Genomic DNA, 12784 nt, shown 5'->3' with positions numbered 1-12784 from the left:
AGTATGGACAGTCCTGTGAAACCTTTCTCTGTGTATGTATTACCTGTGTTCCTCTTACTCTCTAACTGTTGTACCAGCCTCCTGCCCTCAAGTTGAACTGGCACAGCTATCTAAAATTCTGCCTCACCTGGCAGGTGTGGCTCTGTGGATTGAGCACTGTCCCATGTACCAAAAGTTCAATTCCCGTCAGGGCACATGCCCGGGTTGCAGGCTGGATCCCCAGTATGGGATGTGCAGGAGGCAGCCAATCAATGATTTTCTCATCATTGATTTTTCTAACTCCCTCTCCCTTCCTCTCTGAAATCAATAAAAATATATTTTAAAATAAAGACTTCTTTTAAATAATAAAATTCTGCCTTATTTGAAAATTGCAGGTCTGATTGAAGCAGCACTTTTCCTGCAGATAAAAGACTTCTGTGAGTGGCATTTTGGACCCCCTGTGCCTGGCTTCTGCCTCCAGCACACACCCAGCCATCCGTACAACCTCAGTCTCCAGCTAGGCCTGACACCCTTAGATCTCCTGACTTTTGCTCACATACTTGTAACTCTTCGCAGATTACCCTTCCGTCATAAATTCCTACTTAATCTTCATATCCCAGTTGAGAAGACACTTTTACTATATGAGAATCAGTTTGCTCTGCCTTTGTGATGATTCCACCATGTCTTGATACTTCTTAACCTCAAGACTGGTTATATTTTCTGTTTCCTCAAATAATCCATAATCTCACAAGCCAGGTTTGTATCTTGCTCATCTTTTGTCTGCTTCAGCATTGCACAATGCCCAGCACACAAGGACAGCACTGACCCATCACTCCTCTCAGTCCCCAATGCCGAAATTACTGACAGTCACTGCTCTGCATGCTCTGAGCCCAATTTACCTCCCCAACCCTTGCTCTGGCTCCCCCTACTCCATGTGGGCCAATTGATCTCTTTATTCCCTAGGAATCTGCACTTGCACATAGCAGATCACTCCTGCTGGACCCTCTTTCTTCCTCTCCTCCACTCCCTGCTCTGAGATTCCACACTTCCCTGGAAGCTCAGATCCAGTCAGTGTCACCTCAAAGTCGCTTCAGGTTCCCTCTGAACGCTATTACAGCATTTACAACAATAATAGCTTACACACATATGTACAGACCCTCAATTGAAAACTACCGTCATCAGTATTTTATTTACCACTCACCACTCGGAGCATAGGTGTCTCAGAAAAGGACACCAGTCAGAGCGGCCGTGCTTGAGTCACTCGGCAAGCCGCATCCTGCCCGCTCGGCCCTGCGGGGGATGGAGGCCCGGCCCCTGGGCTCCCCAACCAATAGAAGGCGCAGTGACCGCCGGCGTGCGTGCGCCATGACGTCATGCTCTGAGCGACGGTCTTCACTCAGGGCACCACCCCTGCTACCGGATTCAGTGTGAGGCTTTAGCTCATGCTTCAAATCCTCCAGTATCCCACAATGCTTTGCCCGATGCTTTTGCCCTCAGCCCTGCCAACTGCATTGCCACAGGGAGAACGTAGACGCCGCCCCACAAGACGGCGGCTGAGGAGAAAGTTTGTCCCTCGGCGCGATCCGTCACTCAGAGGTCGTTGCTAGGCGCCGACGTCCGCTTCTTCACATCTGGTTGGATCTCAGAGGTAAGGCGGGGTTTTCTGCTGTGGGACGCATGCGTGCAGAAAAGGATGGAGGATTCGGAACCAGAACGGAAGGTGGGAGAGAGGCTGGGGTCCCCTGGGTGGCGAGCCGCCGTGAAGATGGGGAGGAAGGGGTTCCGGGCTTGATTGCTGGGTCTCTGCAGCGGGCTCGTACCGACGAGGCGACTGCCGCAGGAAGCCGTTCCGAGGCGGAGGATGAGGACGACGAGGACTATGTGCCCTACGTGCCATTGCGACAGCGCCGACAGCTGCTGGTGAGGGCCGGGGTCTAAGGAGGAATGAGAGTAGGGGTGGGTGTTTCTCAGTGGTCTGTGGAGTGAGGGGATCTACACGGGAGCGTGGCCTCAGGCACAACCCGAGGGACTGGCGATCTAATCTGAGGGGTAGAGCAGCTCTGCACCTCGGGGCACGATCTTCTCCCAAAGCCAGGATCCTGCCGCAGCTCCTGGGCGCGATGCCCAGCTCTGTGTCGGGCTTGGCTCTGAGGGGCGCTGCTGGACCCTCAGCTCCAGAAGCTGCTACAGCGAAGACGCAAGGGAGCTGCGGAGGAGGAGCAGCAGGACAGTGGCAGTGACCACCGGGGAGATGAGGACGACATCCCTCTGGGCCCTCAGTCCAATGTCAGCCTCCTGGACCAGCACCAGCACCTCAAAGAGAAGGCTGAAGGTGGGCTCAGCAGTGGCGGGAGGCTCAGCGTGGTGCACTGCTTTGGAGTCTCTCTGACATTTGTCTGCTTTTCTCCTCAGCCCGCAAGGAGTCTGCCAAGGAAAAGCAGCTGAAGGAAGAGGAGAAGATCCTGGAGAGTGTGGCTGAGGGCCGAGGTATGGTTGTAGCCTGGGCAGGGAGGAAGTGGCCTGGCCTCTGGGAAGGAGAAGCCAGTCCTGAGCCACATCTCTCTCCTCAGCCTTGATGTCAGTGAAGGAGATGGCCAAGGGAATCACATATGATGATCCAATCAAAACCAGGTATACTTTGTAGTCTCTGGAAGAGCAGTTACCCTTACCTGGAATAGTTTGTGGCTGAGACTGGCAGGCACATGCCAAAGGCAGCCATGTCCAGGGCCTCTCTTGACCCCTACCACCACTCACAGTTGGACACCTCCCCGTTATATCCTGAGTATGTCTGAAGAGCGGCATGAGCGTGTACGGAAAAAATACCACATCCTGGTGGAAGGAGATGGTATCCCACCACCCATCAAGAGCTTCAAGGAAATGAAATTTCCTGCAGGTACCTGGGGAGTGGGAGTGGCATCACACTTGGTAGTTAAATGTCTGTAAGGTTGTGTCCTAGTTCCCACTGAGCTCAGCAGCATAGCCAGCGGGGATGGGGGGATTTGAGGAGGGGTTTCTTTAGGCTCCTTTTTCAGTTGTGCCAGCTGAAGATATTCACTATTCTGTGGCACTAGGAAGCTTAATTGGACAAGTGAGGCTGGCCTTAGACAGGTCTGGGGGTGAATTCTGTCTCCATTTAGCCTAGGAGCTTTGAACAGGTCTCTCTGTCAGTCTTTTCTTTCCCTCTCCCTGTTTCTATGTTTCGTCATTTGTAACTTGAGGGGAATGGTGGCAGTTTTACGGCTTTGGGGCCTGATAAAGCACCTGTGAGACGAAAGAGTGATGTCAGGGTTGTTTTCCATAGCCATCCTGAGAGGCCTGAAGAAGAAAGGCATCCACCACCCAACGCCTATTCAGATCCAGGGTATCCCCACCATGTGAGTGTGGACCTGGGGGCCCTGAGGAGGGCAGTGATGGGCAGTTCCTGTATTCTGCTGAACTTGACCCGCAGACCTGTCCTCTGCCAACAGTCTGTCCGGCCGTGACATGATAGGCATCGCCTTCACGGGTTCAGGCAAGACGCTGGTGTTCACTTTGCCTGTCATCATGTTCTGCCTGGAACAAGAAAAGAGATTACCTTTCTCCAAGCGTGAAGGGCCCTATGGACTCATTATCTGTCCCTCGGTAAAATAGGCTGGCCTGGAGGGCAGGGCACCAGTGAGACTGTCTTCTGGTACCAGCCCCTGCCCCTGTATCTGCAGCGAGAGCTGGCCCGGCAGACCCACGGCATCCTGGAGTATTATTGCCGCTTGCTGCAGGAGGACAGCTCGCCACTCCTGCGCTGCGCACTTTGCATCGGGGGCATGTCTGTCAAAGAACAGATGGAGACCATCCGACAGTGAGCATAAGCACCCCTCACCCTAGGGCCTCCCCAAAGCGTCTAGAACTTTAGTTATTCTGCAGATCCTTGCAGAGGCCTAATTAAAAGAGCTCCAGTCTCATGCAAGAGGTCAGCTGGGGTGGGACAGGGGGATGTGGTGAGGGACTGTGGGAACATAGTAACTGGAACAGAGGCATCTGGAAAGTCAGAGGATTGGGGCATTCCAGGCAAAAGACAAAGGTGGTGGGCCTGGGGTGTTCAGAAAGGTTAGGGTCATTCAGTATGTAGTCCAGCAAGGAGGCTAAGGCACTGGGGCAGGGCTGGACCCTTGCTCTTCCACACAGTGCAGTCAGTCCCCAGTAGATATCACCAGTTGTCTGGGGTCACAGACAGGTCACACCCAGTGCCTGCTTGATAGGCATCCCAATCTCAGGGAAGATACAAAACAGTTGAATTCAGTATGCCAGTAAAGTGAGCCCTTCCAGACCTATGGAGGGAGCTGGGGGGGTGCAGGTTGAGGCTATTTGGAGATTCAGAACAGCCCCCCAGGAGGAATGACCCAGGAGAAGGAATGGCAGAGGTCAAAACATGGGTGGGAAGAGCTCTGGAATATAGACAGCATTGGTCGGGAAGACTGCAGCTTGCTCCAGTAGAAACGTATGCTGAACCCAGGGCAAAGTGGTGGGAGTGATGAGGAGGGGGCAGGTGAGGAGAGACAGGAAGGAGGCCAGAGTGGGGGGAGTCACAGTGCCAGCCTTTAAGAAGGGCTGAGCAGGTGGCCCGACCTCAGGTCTCTCTTGGTCCCCAGTGGTGTGCACATGATGGTGGCCACCCCTGGGCGCCTCATGGATCTACTGCAAAAGAAGATGGTCAGCCTAGACATCTGTCGCTATCTGGCCCTAGACGAGGCTGACCGCATGATTGACATGGGTTTTGAGGGTGACATCCGCACCATCTTCTCCTACTTCAAGGTACCCGTCCCTGCCTGACCAGGGTACTCCTGCACCCTCAGGGCTGCCCACCCACTGTCCCAGCTGCTTAGCTTCCCCAGCCCCCATGTGCCCTCAGCCCCAGCTCTTTCTCAGGGCCAGCGACAGACCCTCCTCTTCAGTGCCACCATGCCAAAGAAAATACAGAACTTTGCCAAGAGTGCCCTGGTGAAGCCTGTCACGATCAATGTGGGGCGCGCTGGGGCCGCCAGCCTAGATGTCATACAGGTGGGCAGTCTCACCACTGAGGGCTGGGTCTAGCGAGACTCCCTTGAAGCTGATTGGAGCAGGGTGGGTGGTCCACCTAGGGGGCACTAGGGGTCCCATTCAAAGCCTCAACCCTTAGCAGGAAACATTCTTAGGGTGTCCAGCCCTTGGTGCACGAGGTTTCTAATCACCTAGATGGGATTGGGGGGCCCAGCCTCTGCAGCAGCACTGTGGCTGGTGAGCCTGTCCTCAGGATCACCTGACCTAGCTCCTGTGGTGGCAGGAAGTGGAATATGTGAAGGAGGAGGCCAAGATGGTGTATCTGCTCGAGTGCCTGCAGAAGACACCCCCGCCCGTGAGTGCAGCCCAGGACCCCCAAGATGAGGGGAGAGGGCAATAGGGGCAGCATGCTGGGGAAGGTTGGGGTCGTTGGGTGGAGGCACTCCCTGTGACGAGGTGGCCTTTCTGGACAGGTGCTCATCTTTGCAGAGAAGAAAGCAGATGTGGATGCCATCCATGAGTACCTGCTGCTTAAGGGGGTCGAGGCCGTGGCCATCCATGGGGGCAAAGGTCAGGATGGCATATGTGTATGCCTGAACCTGGCTGCTATAGCAGCCCTCACCAACCCTTTTCCTGCCTGGCTGGTTTACCACTACTCCCCAGGCTCCTGCTGTCACCGTGACAGCTCCTGCCTGACCCTCCCCAGACCAGGAGGAACGGACCAAGGCCATCGAGGCATTCCGGGAGGGCAAGAAGGATGTTCTAGTGGCCACAGACGTAGCCTCCAAGGGCCTGGACTTCCCTGCCATCCAGCACGTCATCAATTACGACATGCCTGAGGAGATTGAGAACTACGGTGGGAGCTTGTGGGATTGGGGTGCGGGCTAGGCCCCAGACCTGGGCAGTGGGCCAAAGATCGTTTCCTCTCTGCAGTGCACAGAATAGGCCGCACTGGGCGCTCAGGAAACACAGGCATCGCCACCACCTTCATCAACAAGGCCTGCGGTGAGTGTACTGCCAGGGCCGCCACAGCTGTCTCCCGAGTCCTACAGGTCCTGGTTACGGGGCCCAGGGTTGGATCTAATGATTCCCCACTGCCCCCACAGATGAGTCAGTGCTGATGGACCTCAAAGCCCTGCTACTGGAGGCCAAGCAGAAGGTGCCACCTGTGCTGCAAGTGCTGCACTGTGGGGACGAGTCCATGCTGGTCATCGGAGGTGACTGCGAAGCGGGGGGGCATGACAGGAACACCAGGAAACAAGTCTACACTGCACATGAGTGGATGGGGGGGTTGGGTGGGGGGACAAGGTCTGGGGCACAGAACCTGGCCCTGTCACCATGCTGATCTCCATTTCCCTATGCCCCCAGATGAACGAGGCTGTGCCTTCTGCGGGGGCCTGGGCCATCGGATCACTGACTGCCCCAAACTCGAGGCCATGCAGACCAAACAGGTCAGCAACATCGGCCGCAAGGACTACCTGGCTCACAGCTCCATGGACTTCTAGCCGTCTGTCATCCCTCTCCAAGAGGCCTCAGTCTCTGGGTTCCAGTTGCCTCCCACACGCCAGACCCTGGACAAGAAGCCAGCATCTTCGGCCCAGCTGGCTTGGGCTAGGCTGGGCCTGGCTGCCTGCCCTCTGTGCCTCTGGAATTACTATGATTGTTCCCCTTTATCCCAGTTGCCATTAAAGCACAAGCCTCTCTAGTCTCAGCCCCAGCCCTGCTTCTGTGCTTCACCTTGTCTGCCCATTACTTCCTGGCCACCTCACCCCCTGACCTCTGGAGCCCTCTGCGGCAGACCCTGGGTCTCTCCCCACACCCAGACGGCTTGGTTGTGGCAGGAGGCATCTAGCTTTATTTATGACTCGGAGGCACCACACTGGCAGACAAGGCAAAATCCTTGACTGGGTTTTTGTGTGTCTGGTTGGCTGTCATAACCTCCAGCCCTGCCCAGCCTCCTCCTTGTCGGTTGTGCAAAGCTCCTAGGGCCCCTTGAGAGGCAACTTCCTGCCTCAGGCCCCCTGTTCCTGGTATGGAACCCTCCGCTCTGTTTGCTGAGAAGCAGCCGGTGCCACAGGACTGCCACTCAGGCTACAAGCAGTTTTTGATATGCTCTGTGCCAAGCTCTCTGCTGGGCAGCTCACTGGTGACGAGGAAAGGGATCAGATGTAATGAACATGGGCAGCAGTCACGAGTATCTTGACAAATGGACCAGGATTTCAACATCTGGCAAGGGGTAGGCAGAGGACCGGCACGGTCAGACACTTCGTGTGCAAGGCCACATGCTTATCCCAGCAGGACAGCAGTTGCTCAAGCCATGTTTGTCACTTGGTGTGTGGCCTTTGCAAGTTACTTAATGTTAGAGCCTTGATTTCCTCATTGTTGAAATGGCGGTGAGAATGCAAAGGTTTGTGTTTGTAAGGCTGGGCTCCGGGCTGTGTGGTCCATGTTTGGCACAAAGCCGGGTGCAGGAGCACTTGGAAAAAATGTCCTGCCTGAGAAGCAACACTCCATATGTGACCCCCAAATTATATTCCTCAGCCTGTTTACATGTTCCTTTCCAGAGGTGGCTTTGAATGAATGACATGAGGCTGTTTTCAGAATTCAGGCCCACATTCAGAGCCAAGTATCTGGCCTCCAGCAAGGCAAGGCAAAGGAAAAAGAAAAAAAAAAAGGCCCCCAGCAGGAAGCAAAACTTAAAAAGAACATATGAGCTCCCTGGGGGCCCACTGGGGACATGCCACCTACATTCAGGTGGCCAGAGCCACACATGAGGACTTGGGCACACTGCTGGGGCCTTTGTGCGCTCAGACAGCATGGAGGGGTGAGGGAAGTCCTCTCAGAGTAAGCAGCTGGCACCCAGAGAAACACGGTGAGGGGTGCTCTGGAGGGGGTGGGCTGGGGTCAGGACTCAACACCTTGCAGTGCTGGGCTGAGGAGCCCAGGCTAGACCTGAGGGCAGGGGGAAGCCAGAAAAGGTTTAGAAAGGGGAGAGATGAGTGCGCCCAGGTCGGGTGGTGATTCAAAGGGAGATATTCAGGCTGGCATTAGGGGCTGTGAAGATAGAGCAAACGAATATTAAAAATATTTTGATAGAAGGATAAGCCAACCAACCGGGGTTGCAAGTAGGAAAGGAAGTTCGCCAGTCTGGCTGTGGGAATGCAGGTCCCAGGTTGCACAACTGCTCCCTGAGGGATCAGGGAAGGTGTCAGAGCCCATGACTGGGGGGCCAGCCTGTGGGCCTGACGCTCACTCACACCCAGTGACCCAAGTGCAGGCATGGGTCTTTGCCCTCAGGCTGTCTGAGGCCTCTGCCAGGCATGCCTGAGCATCTTGGCCCGCTGCAACCCTAAGGTGGAAATATGTGATGCCCCCACCCCCTATTCTAGCTCCTTTACTGAAGAAGGGATTCCCCTCCCCCAGTCATGCAGCTGCCTCTCTGGACAGAGGGAGGGGAAGTGGCCAGAAGGGGAAGTGTGAGGAGTTCCCCTCGGCCTGTCACCAGTCTCCTCAGGCCTTCGGAGTGGTGGCCCTCCGGCCCTCCGCGGCCATGGAGCCTCTGGAGACCCCCGTCAAGGATGGCATCCTGTACCAGCAGCACGTCAAGTTTGGCAAGGTGGGGACCTGGCTGCCCAGGATAATTGGGCCTCCACACCTGGACCTGGGAGAATGGTGATGGGAATCAGGGTGGGGGAGCTAACCCAGATGTGGGGATGGGAGAGAGGCCCATCCTCTGCCTGAGCAGAAGAGCTGAGCCTGAGTGGGCCTTGGGGAGACCCTGCCTCATTTATAGATGGGGAAGCCAAGAGTCAGGAGGGTCTAAGAACACAAACCTTGGGGCAGGGCAGAGCCGGGAGGCTTGCTAATCCAACAGCCTTCCACCCTTCGGAGGGCCAGGGGATGAGCTGAAGGAGACCCCAGAGGTGGAACCCCACCCTGCAGAAGAGGGCTCGGCTCCTCCCAGCCTGTCATGGGACATAGTAGGGGGTTCACTTCTCCTCAGGCAGCAGGCTCTGCACCCCCACAGCTCAGCTGCAGCTGCTGCCCAGGCAGATAAACGGTCTGTTTCCTTTGCTTGACACTATTTGCATGTTTCCTTCCTTGCCATCATGAGAATGCCTCCCTCCCGCCACAGTCCTTGTCCTGTGGCCCAAGTGACCTTGGGGGAGGGGGGGCGGGGGGGGGGGGGGGCTGGGCACCAACAGAACAGCAGTATCAAGTGGTCTGTTTCAGCCACTGGAGACTTTACAGACATGATCCAGTAGAAGCCCCAGCCTCACATTGTCATGACCTTTTGAGAGACTAGGTCACTAGTCTTAAGGAGGTACCAGTTAGGAAAGTGTGGGGTGGATTTAACCCAGGGCTGACTGACCCCAAGCACAGACTCCTCCCCCTGCTGGGCTGGCTGTGGCAAGGCCTCCTCCTCTGAGGCCCTGAGGAGCTGGGGGAGGCAAAGGCCAGCCTGGGTGACCAGGAGTGTTTGCTGAGTGAGCTGCAGTGGTCTTCACCCCCATCCTCATCTCCCACAGAAGTCCTGGCGGAAGGTGTGGGGTCTGCTCTATGCAGGTGGCCCATCAGGCGTGGCACGTCTGGAGAGCTGGGAAGTCCGGGATGGTGGCACGGGGCCAGCAGGTGACAGGTCTGCAGGTCCTAGCCGACGGGGAGAGCGGCGGGTCATCCGCCTGGCCGACTGCGTGTCGGTGCTGCCAGCTGATGGTGAGAGCTGCCCCCGGGACACTGGTGCCTTCCTGCTCACCACCACCGAGAGAAGCCACCTGCTGGCCGCACAGCACCGCCAGGAGTGGATGGGCCCCATCTGCCAGCTGGCCTTCCCGGTGAGCACAGGGCAAGCGGGCCGGGCACCCAGGTCTGGCCCCAGGGGGACCAGCTCACCTCCCTCTTATTCATCCCATATTCACTCACATCCTGTCACTCAGCAAGCACCTGCCAAGTACCTATGAGCCTGGGAAACAGCCCAGAAACCACAGAAAAATCTGATGGCCATACATGCGATGGAGAAAATGAAAGGCAGGGGTGGGACCAGGAGTAAACCAGGGGGCCTTAGGCAGGATGGTCTAAGGAGGCCTCTCACGAGGGGACAGTAGGTCTGAGTCCTGAAGGACAACCCACCAGGCAAACATCTGAGGAGAGTGTCCCAGGCACTGAGGTCCAAAGAGTGTCCTGGACGGAGGGAGCGCAGTGCGGTAGAGGCCTTGAGGCAGAGAAAAGTTTGGTTTGGCTGGAGGGCAAGGAGTGGGAGGGCCCAGGGGGAGGCGAGGTGAGAGTCCGGTGGAAGCCAGCTGAAACCACCTTGGGCCACATGTGGAGTTTGGGGTTTTATTAAGACTGAGAGGAGAAGCCTTTGGTGGGGTTGAGCTAGGGACTGAGTTTTAAAGCTTCACAGGGTCTGTAATGGGCCAAAAGGAAATGAGTCTGGTGGGTTCCTTAATAAGTGAAACATGAGAGTTACCATATGACCCAGCAAGTCTCTTGAGAATTGAAACATGTTCAAACAAAACATACGCAAGGATGTTCAGAGCAGCACTATTCCCAAAAGCCCAAACAATCCAAATGTCTGTCAGCTGATGATGGATAAACCAAATGTGTCTGTCCGTACAATGAAACATTACTCAGCCACAAAAAGGAATGCAGTAGTGAGCCGTGCTTCACAGTGGATGAACCTCGAAGACATTAAACTAAGTGAAAAAAGCCGGGCACAAAAGGCCACCTACTGTATGATTAGGCAAATCCATAGAACCAAAAGCAGCTTAGTGTTTGCCAGAGGCTGGGCAGGGTTTTAATGTGGAGTGATGAGAAGTTCTGGAACTAGATAAAGATGATGATTGCACAACCTTGATTGCAAACCTGATGACTTTACTAAAAACACTGCATTATACACTTTAAAACGATTAAAATGGTAACTTTTATATTGTGTATTTAAGTTTTTTTTATTTAAAAACAATAAAAAAAGAAAAAGAAATGAATAGGAGCAAGGTGACCAGCGAGGAACCCACCGCATTTGGCCCTGGCCATGCTACCATGGGCCAGGTGGTCATGGTTGAGGTGCTGAGATCAGTGTGAATTACATGCAGGAACTAGGGGTAGCGAGGGGTGAGATGGAGCCAGAGGACTGGGGAGGAGTGAATGGCCAGTTCACTTGTTTGCACCCCCAAAGCCCCTTCACCACTCTAAGCTGTGGGGGACACACATGGGCTGGCCTGGTCCCTAGCCTAACGCAAGGGTGAGGGGCCATCCTGTTGTGTGTCGCTGATGTACAGCTCTCAGTATCCCAGGGGGAAGAGTAAGATTACAGGAGCGAAATCGGCTCAGAGGGGTGCCCAGGGTAATGCAGTGTGTCAGGTGACATCTCTCCACATGAAAAGGATGCAGGAAGAGGTTGGGGGCCGGGGGTGGTGGGGGTGTGGGACTCTAATCTCTGACCTTGACCCTTTCCTTCCCCAGGCCACAGGGGAATTTTCCTCCGGATCAGGGGAGGCGGAGGCTCCCAAGCGGGGCCTGGTCCCCATGGAAGAGAACTCCATCTACTCTTCCTGGCAGGAAGGTGAGTCAGGGAGGGGCAGGGCAGCCTCAGTGCCACCACACCCAGGGCTGGGGCCTCTGGGGGACCGTAGCGTCTGCACCCTCCGCTTGCAGTGGGCACATTTCCGGTGGTGGTGCAGAGGACAGAGGCAGCTACCCGCTGCCAGTTGAAGGGGCCCTATATCCTACTGCTGGGCCAAGATGCCATCCAGCTGAGCGAGCCAGGCAGCCCGCAGGCCCTCTACACCTGGCCCTACCACTTCCTGCGCAAGTTTGGTTCCGACAAGGTGAGGCACTGGGCCTGCAGTGGAGGGGACTAGGGGACAGTGGGAGATGGGGGAACCCCTTGGCAGCTGACCCGCCCATGTCACCCATGACCAGGACGTGTTCTCCTTCGAAGCTGGCCGCCGTTGTGACTCGGGCGAGGGCCTCTTCGCCTTCAGCAGCCCCCGAGCTCGAGACTTGTGCGGGGTCGTGACTGCGGCCATCGCCCGCCAGAAGGAGCGGCTGCCTGAGCTGGTGGGGCCTCGGCCCTGCCCCCTGCCTCGGGCCACCTCCCTGCCCTCACTTGAGCCTCCTGGAGAGCTGCGGGAGTTGCCCCCAGGGTCTGAGCCTTCAGACTCTCGTAGGGTGCTCCTGGCCGATCCTGGACCACAGAGCCTGCCCCCGCTGCCCCTGGAGTCTGGGCTGTACGCTGCCGTGTGCAAGCGGACCAGCGGGCCCCTGGCCGGCGCTGAGCACCTCTACGAGAATCTGTGTGCCCTAGAAGCTGGCCCTGTGCCACCCGACCTGGGGGACCCTGAGCAGGAGGGCCCTGGTGGCTTCAGCCCCCCAGCCAGCCCCATCTACCACAACAGCAAGGACCTGGGCTGGCCTGGCCCAGCCCATGAAAGCAGCCTGGAGGCCCAGTACCGACGGCTGCTGGAGCTGGACCTTGATGACAATGGCGACGAGGCCGGGGTCTCTGGCCGCTCTGGTGCCCATTCAGGCTTCAAGGCCAAGTTGGTGACGCTGCTGAGCCGAGAGCGGAAGAAGGGCCCAGCTCCCTGCGATAGGCCCTGAACACCTGGTGTGACCTGGCTTGGGACAAGAGGGTGGGCAAACAATGGATATCTGGGGACACAACTCTGCATCCGCTCTGGCCTTTAGGGCCAAGGCAGGTGGCCTGAGGAGGCCCCTCAAGAGCCCTGCCAGCCCTCCAGTGTATAGTGTACAGGTCTGCTGAGAATAAAGCCTCTAGCTCCCCTCTTGG

At 56.3% G+C, this 12784-nt stretch overlaps 2 protein-coding genes across 2 annotated transcripts; both read left to right on the top strand.

Moving 5' to 3' along the window:
- The first annotated feature begins 1626 nt into the window (after window positions 1-1626).
- DDX41 (DEAD-box helicase 41) lies at window positions 1627-6703 on the top strand. The gene is made up of 17 exons (XM_070415120.1): window positions 1627-1699; window positions 1789-1899; window positions 2152-2311; window positions 2392-2466; window positions 2550-2610; window positions 2736-2872; window positions 3281-3353; window positions 3447-3600; window positions 3678-3814; window positions 4605-4767; window positions 4882-5013; window positions 5276-5347; window positions 5466-5562; window positions 5699-5848; window positions 5926-5997; window positions 6099-6209; window positions 6361-6703. The coding sequence occupies exons 1-17, from the start codon at window positions 1673-1675 to the stop codon at window positions 6495-6497; spliced, it is 1869 nt and encodes a 622-aa protein (XP_070271221.1). The 5' UTR covers window positions 1627-1672; the 3' UTR covers window positions 6498-6703.
- Window positions 6704-8478: 1775 nt separating this feature from the next.
- Window positions 8479-12770, top strand: DOK3 (docking protein 3). Its single transcript, XM_070417192.1, has 5 exons — window positions 8479-8608; window positions 9522-9827; window positions 11455-11554; window positions 11647-11819; window positions 11914-12770. The coding sequence occupies exons 1-5, from the start codon at window positions 8543-8545 to the stop codon at window positions 12592-12594; spliced, it is 1326 nt and encodes a 441-aa protein (XP_070273293.1). The 5' UTR covers window positions 8479-8542; the 3' UTR covers window positions 12595-12770.
- The last annotated feature ends 14 nt before the right edge of the window (window positions 12771-12784 follow it).

This window comes from Myotis yumanensis, unplaced genomic scaffold (genome assembly GCF_028538775.1).
Source record: "Myotis yumanensis isolate MYYU_CA2020_CCGP unplaced genomic scaffold, mMyoYum1.0.hap1 SCAF_5, whole genome shotgun sequence".
NCBI classification, from domain to species: Eukaryota; Metazoa; Chordata; class Mammalia; order Chiroptera; family Vespertilionidae; genus Myotis; species Myotis yumanensis.
Note: the sequence above shows the minus strand (reverse complement) of the source record. Positions and strands in the feature narration are given on the sequence as shown.

Excerpts from the sequence above, each read along its gene's own strand:
- DOK3 (XM_070417192.1), top strand. The coding sequence starts at position 8,543 with ATGGAGCCTCTGGAGACCCCCGTCAAGGATGGCATCCTGTACCAGCAG. Across the intron at positions 8,609-9,521 it reads AGCACGTCAAGTTTGGCAAG|AAGTCCTGGCGGAAGGTGTG; the intron begins GTGGGGACCTGG and ends CATCTCCCACAG. Across the intron at positions 11,820-11,913 it reads GCAAGTTTGGTTCCGACAAG|GACGTGTTCTCCTTCGAAGC; the intron begins GTGAGGCACTGG and ends ACCCATGACCAG.
- DDX41 (XM_070415120.1), top strand. The coding sequence starts at position 1,673 with ATGGAGGATTCGGAACCAGAACGGAAG. Across the intron at positions 1,700-1,788 it reads ATTCGGAACCAGAACGGAAG|CGGGCTCGTACCGACGAGGC; the intron begins GTGGGAGAGAGG and ends GGGTCTCTGCAG. Across the intron at positions 5,998-6,098 it reads CTTCATCAACAAGGCCTGCG|ATGAGTCAGTGCTGATGGAC; the intron begins GTGAGTGTACTG and ends CTGCCCCCACAG.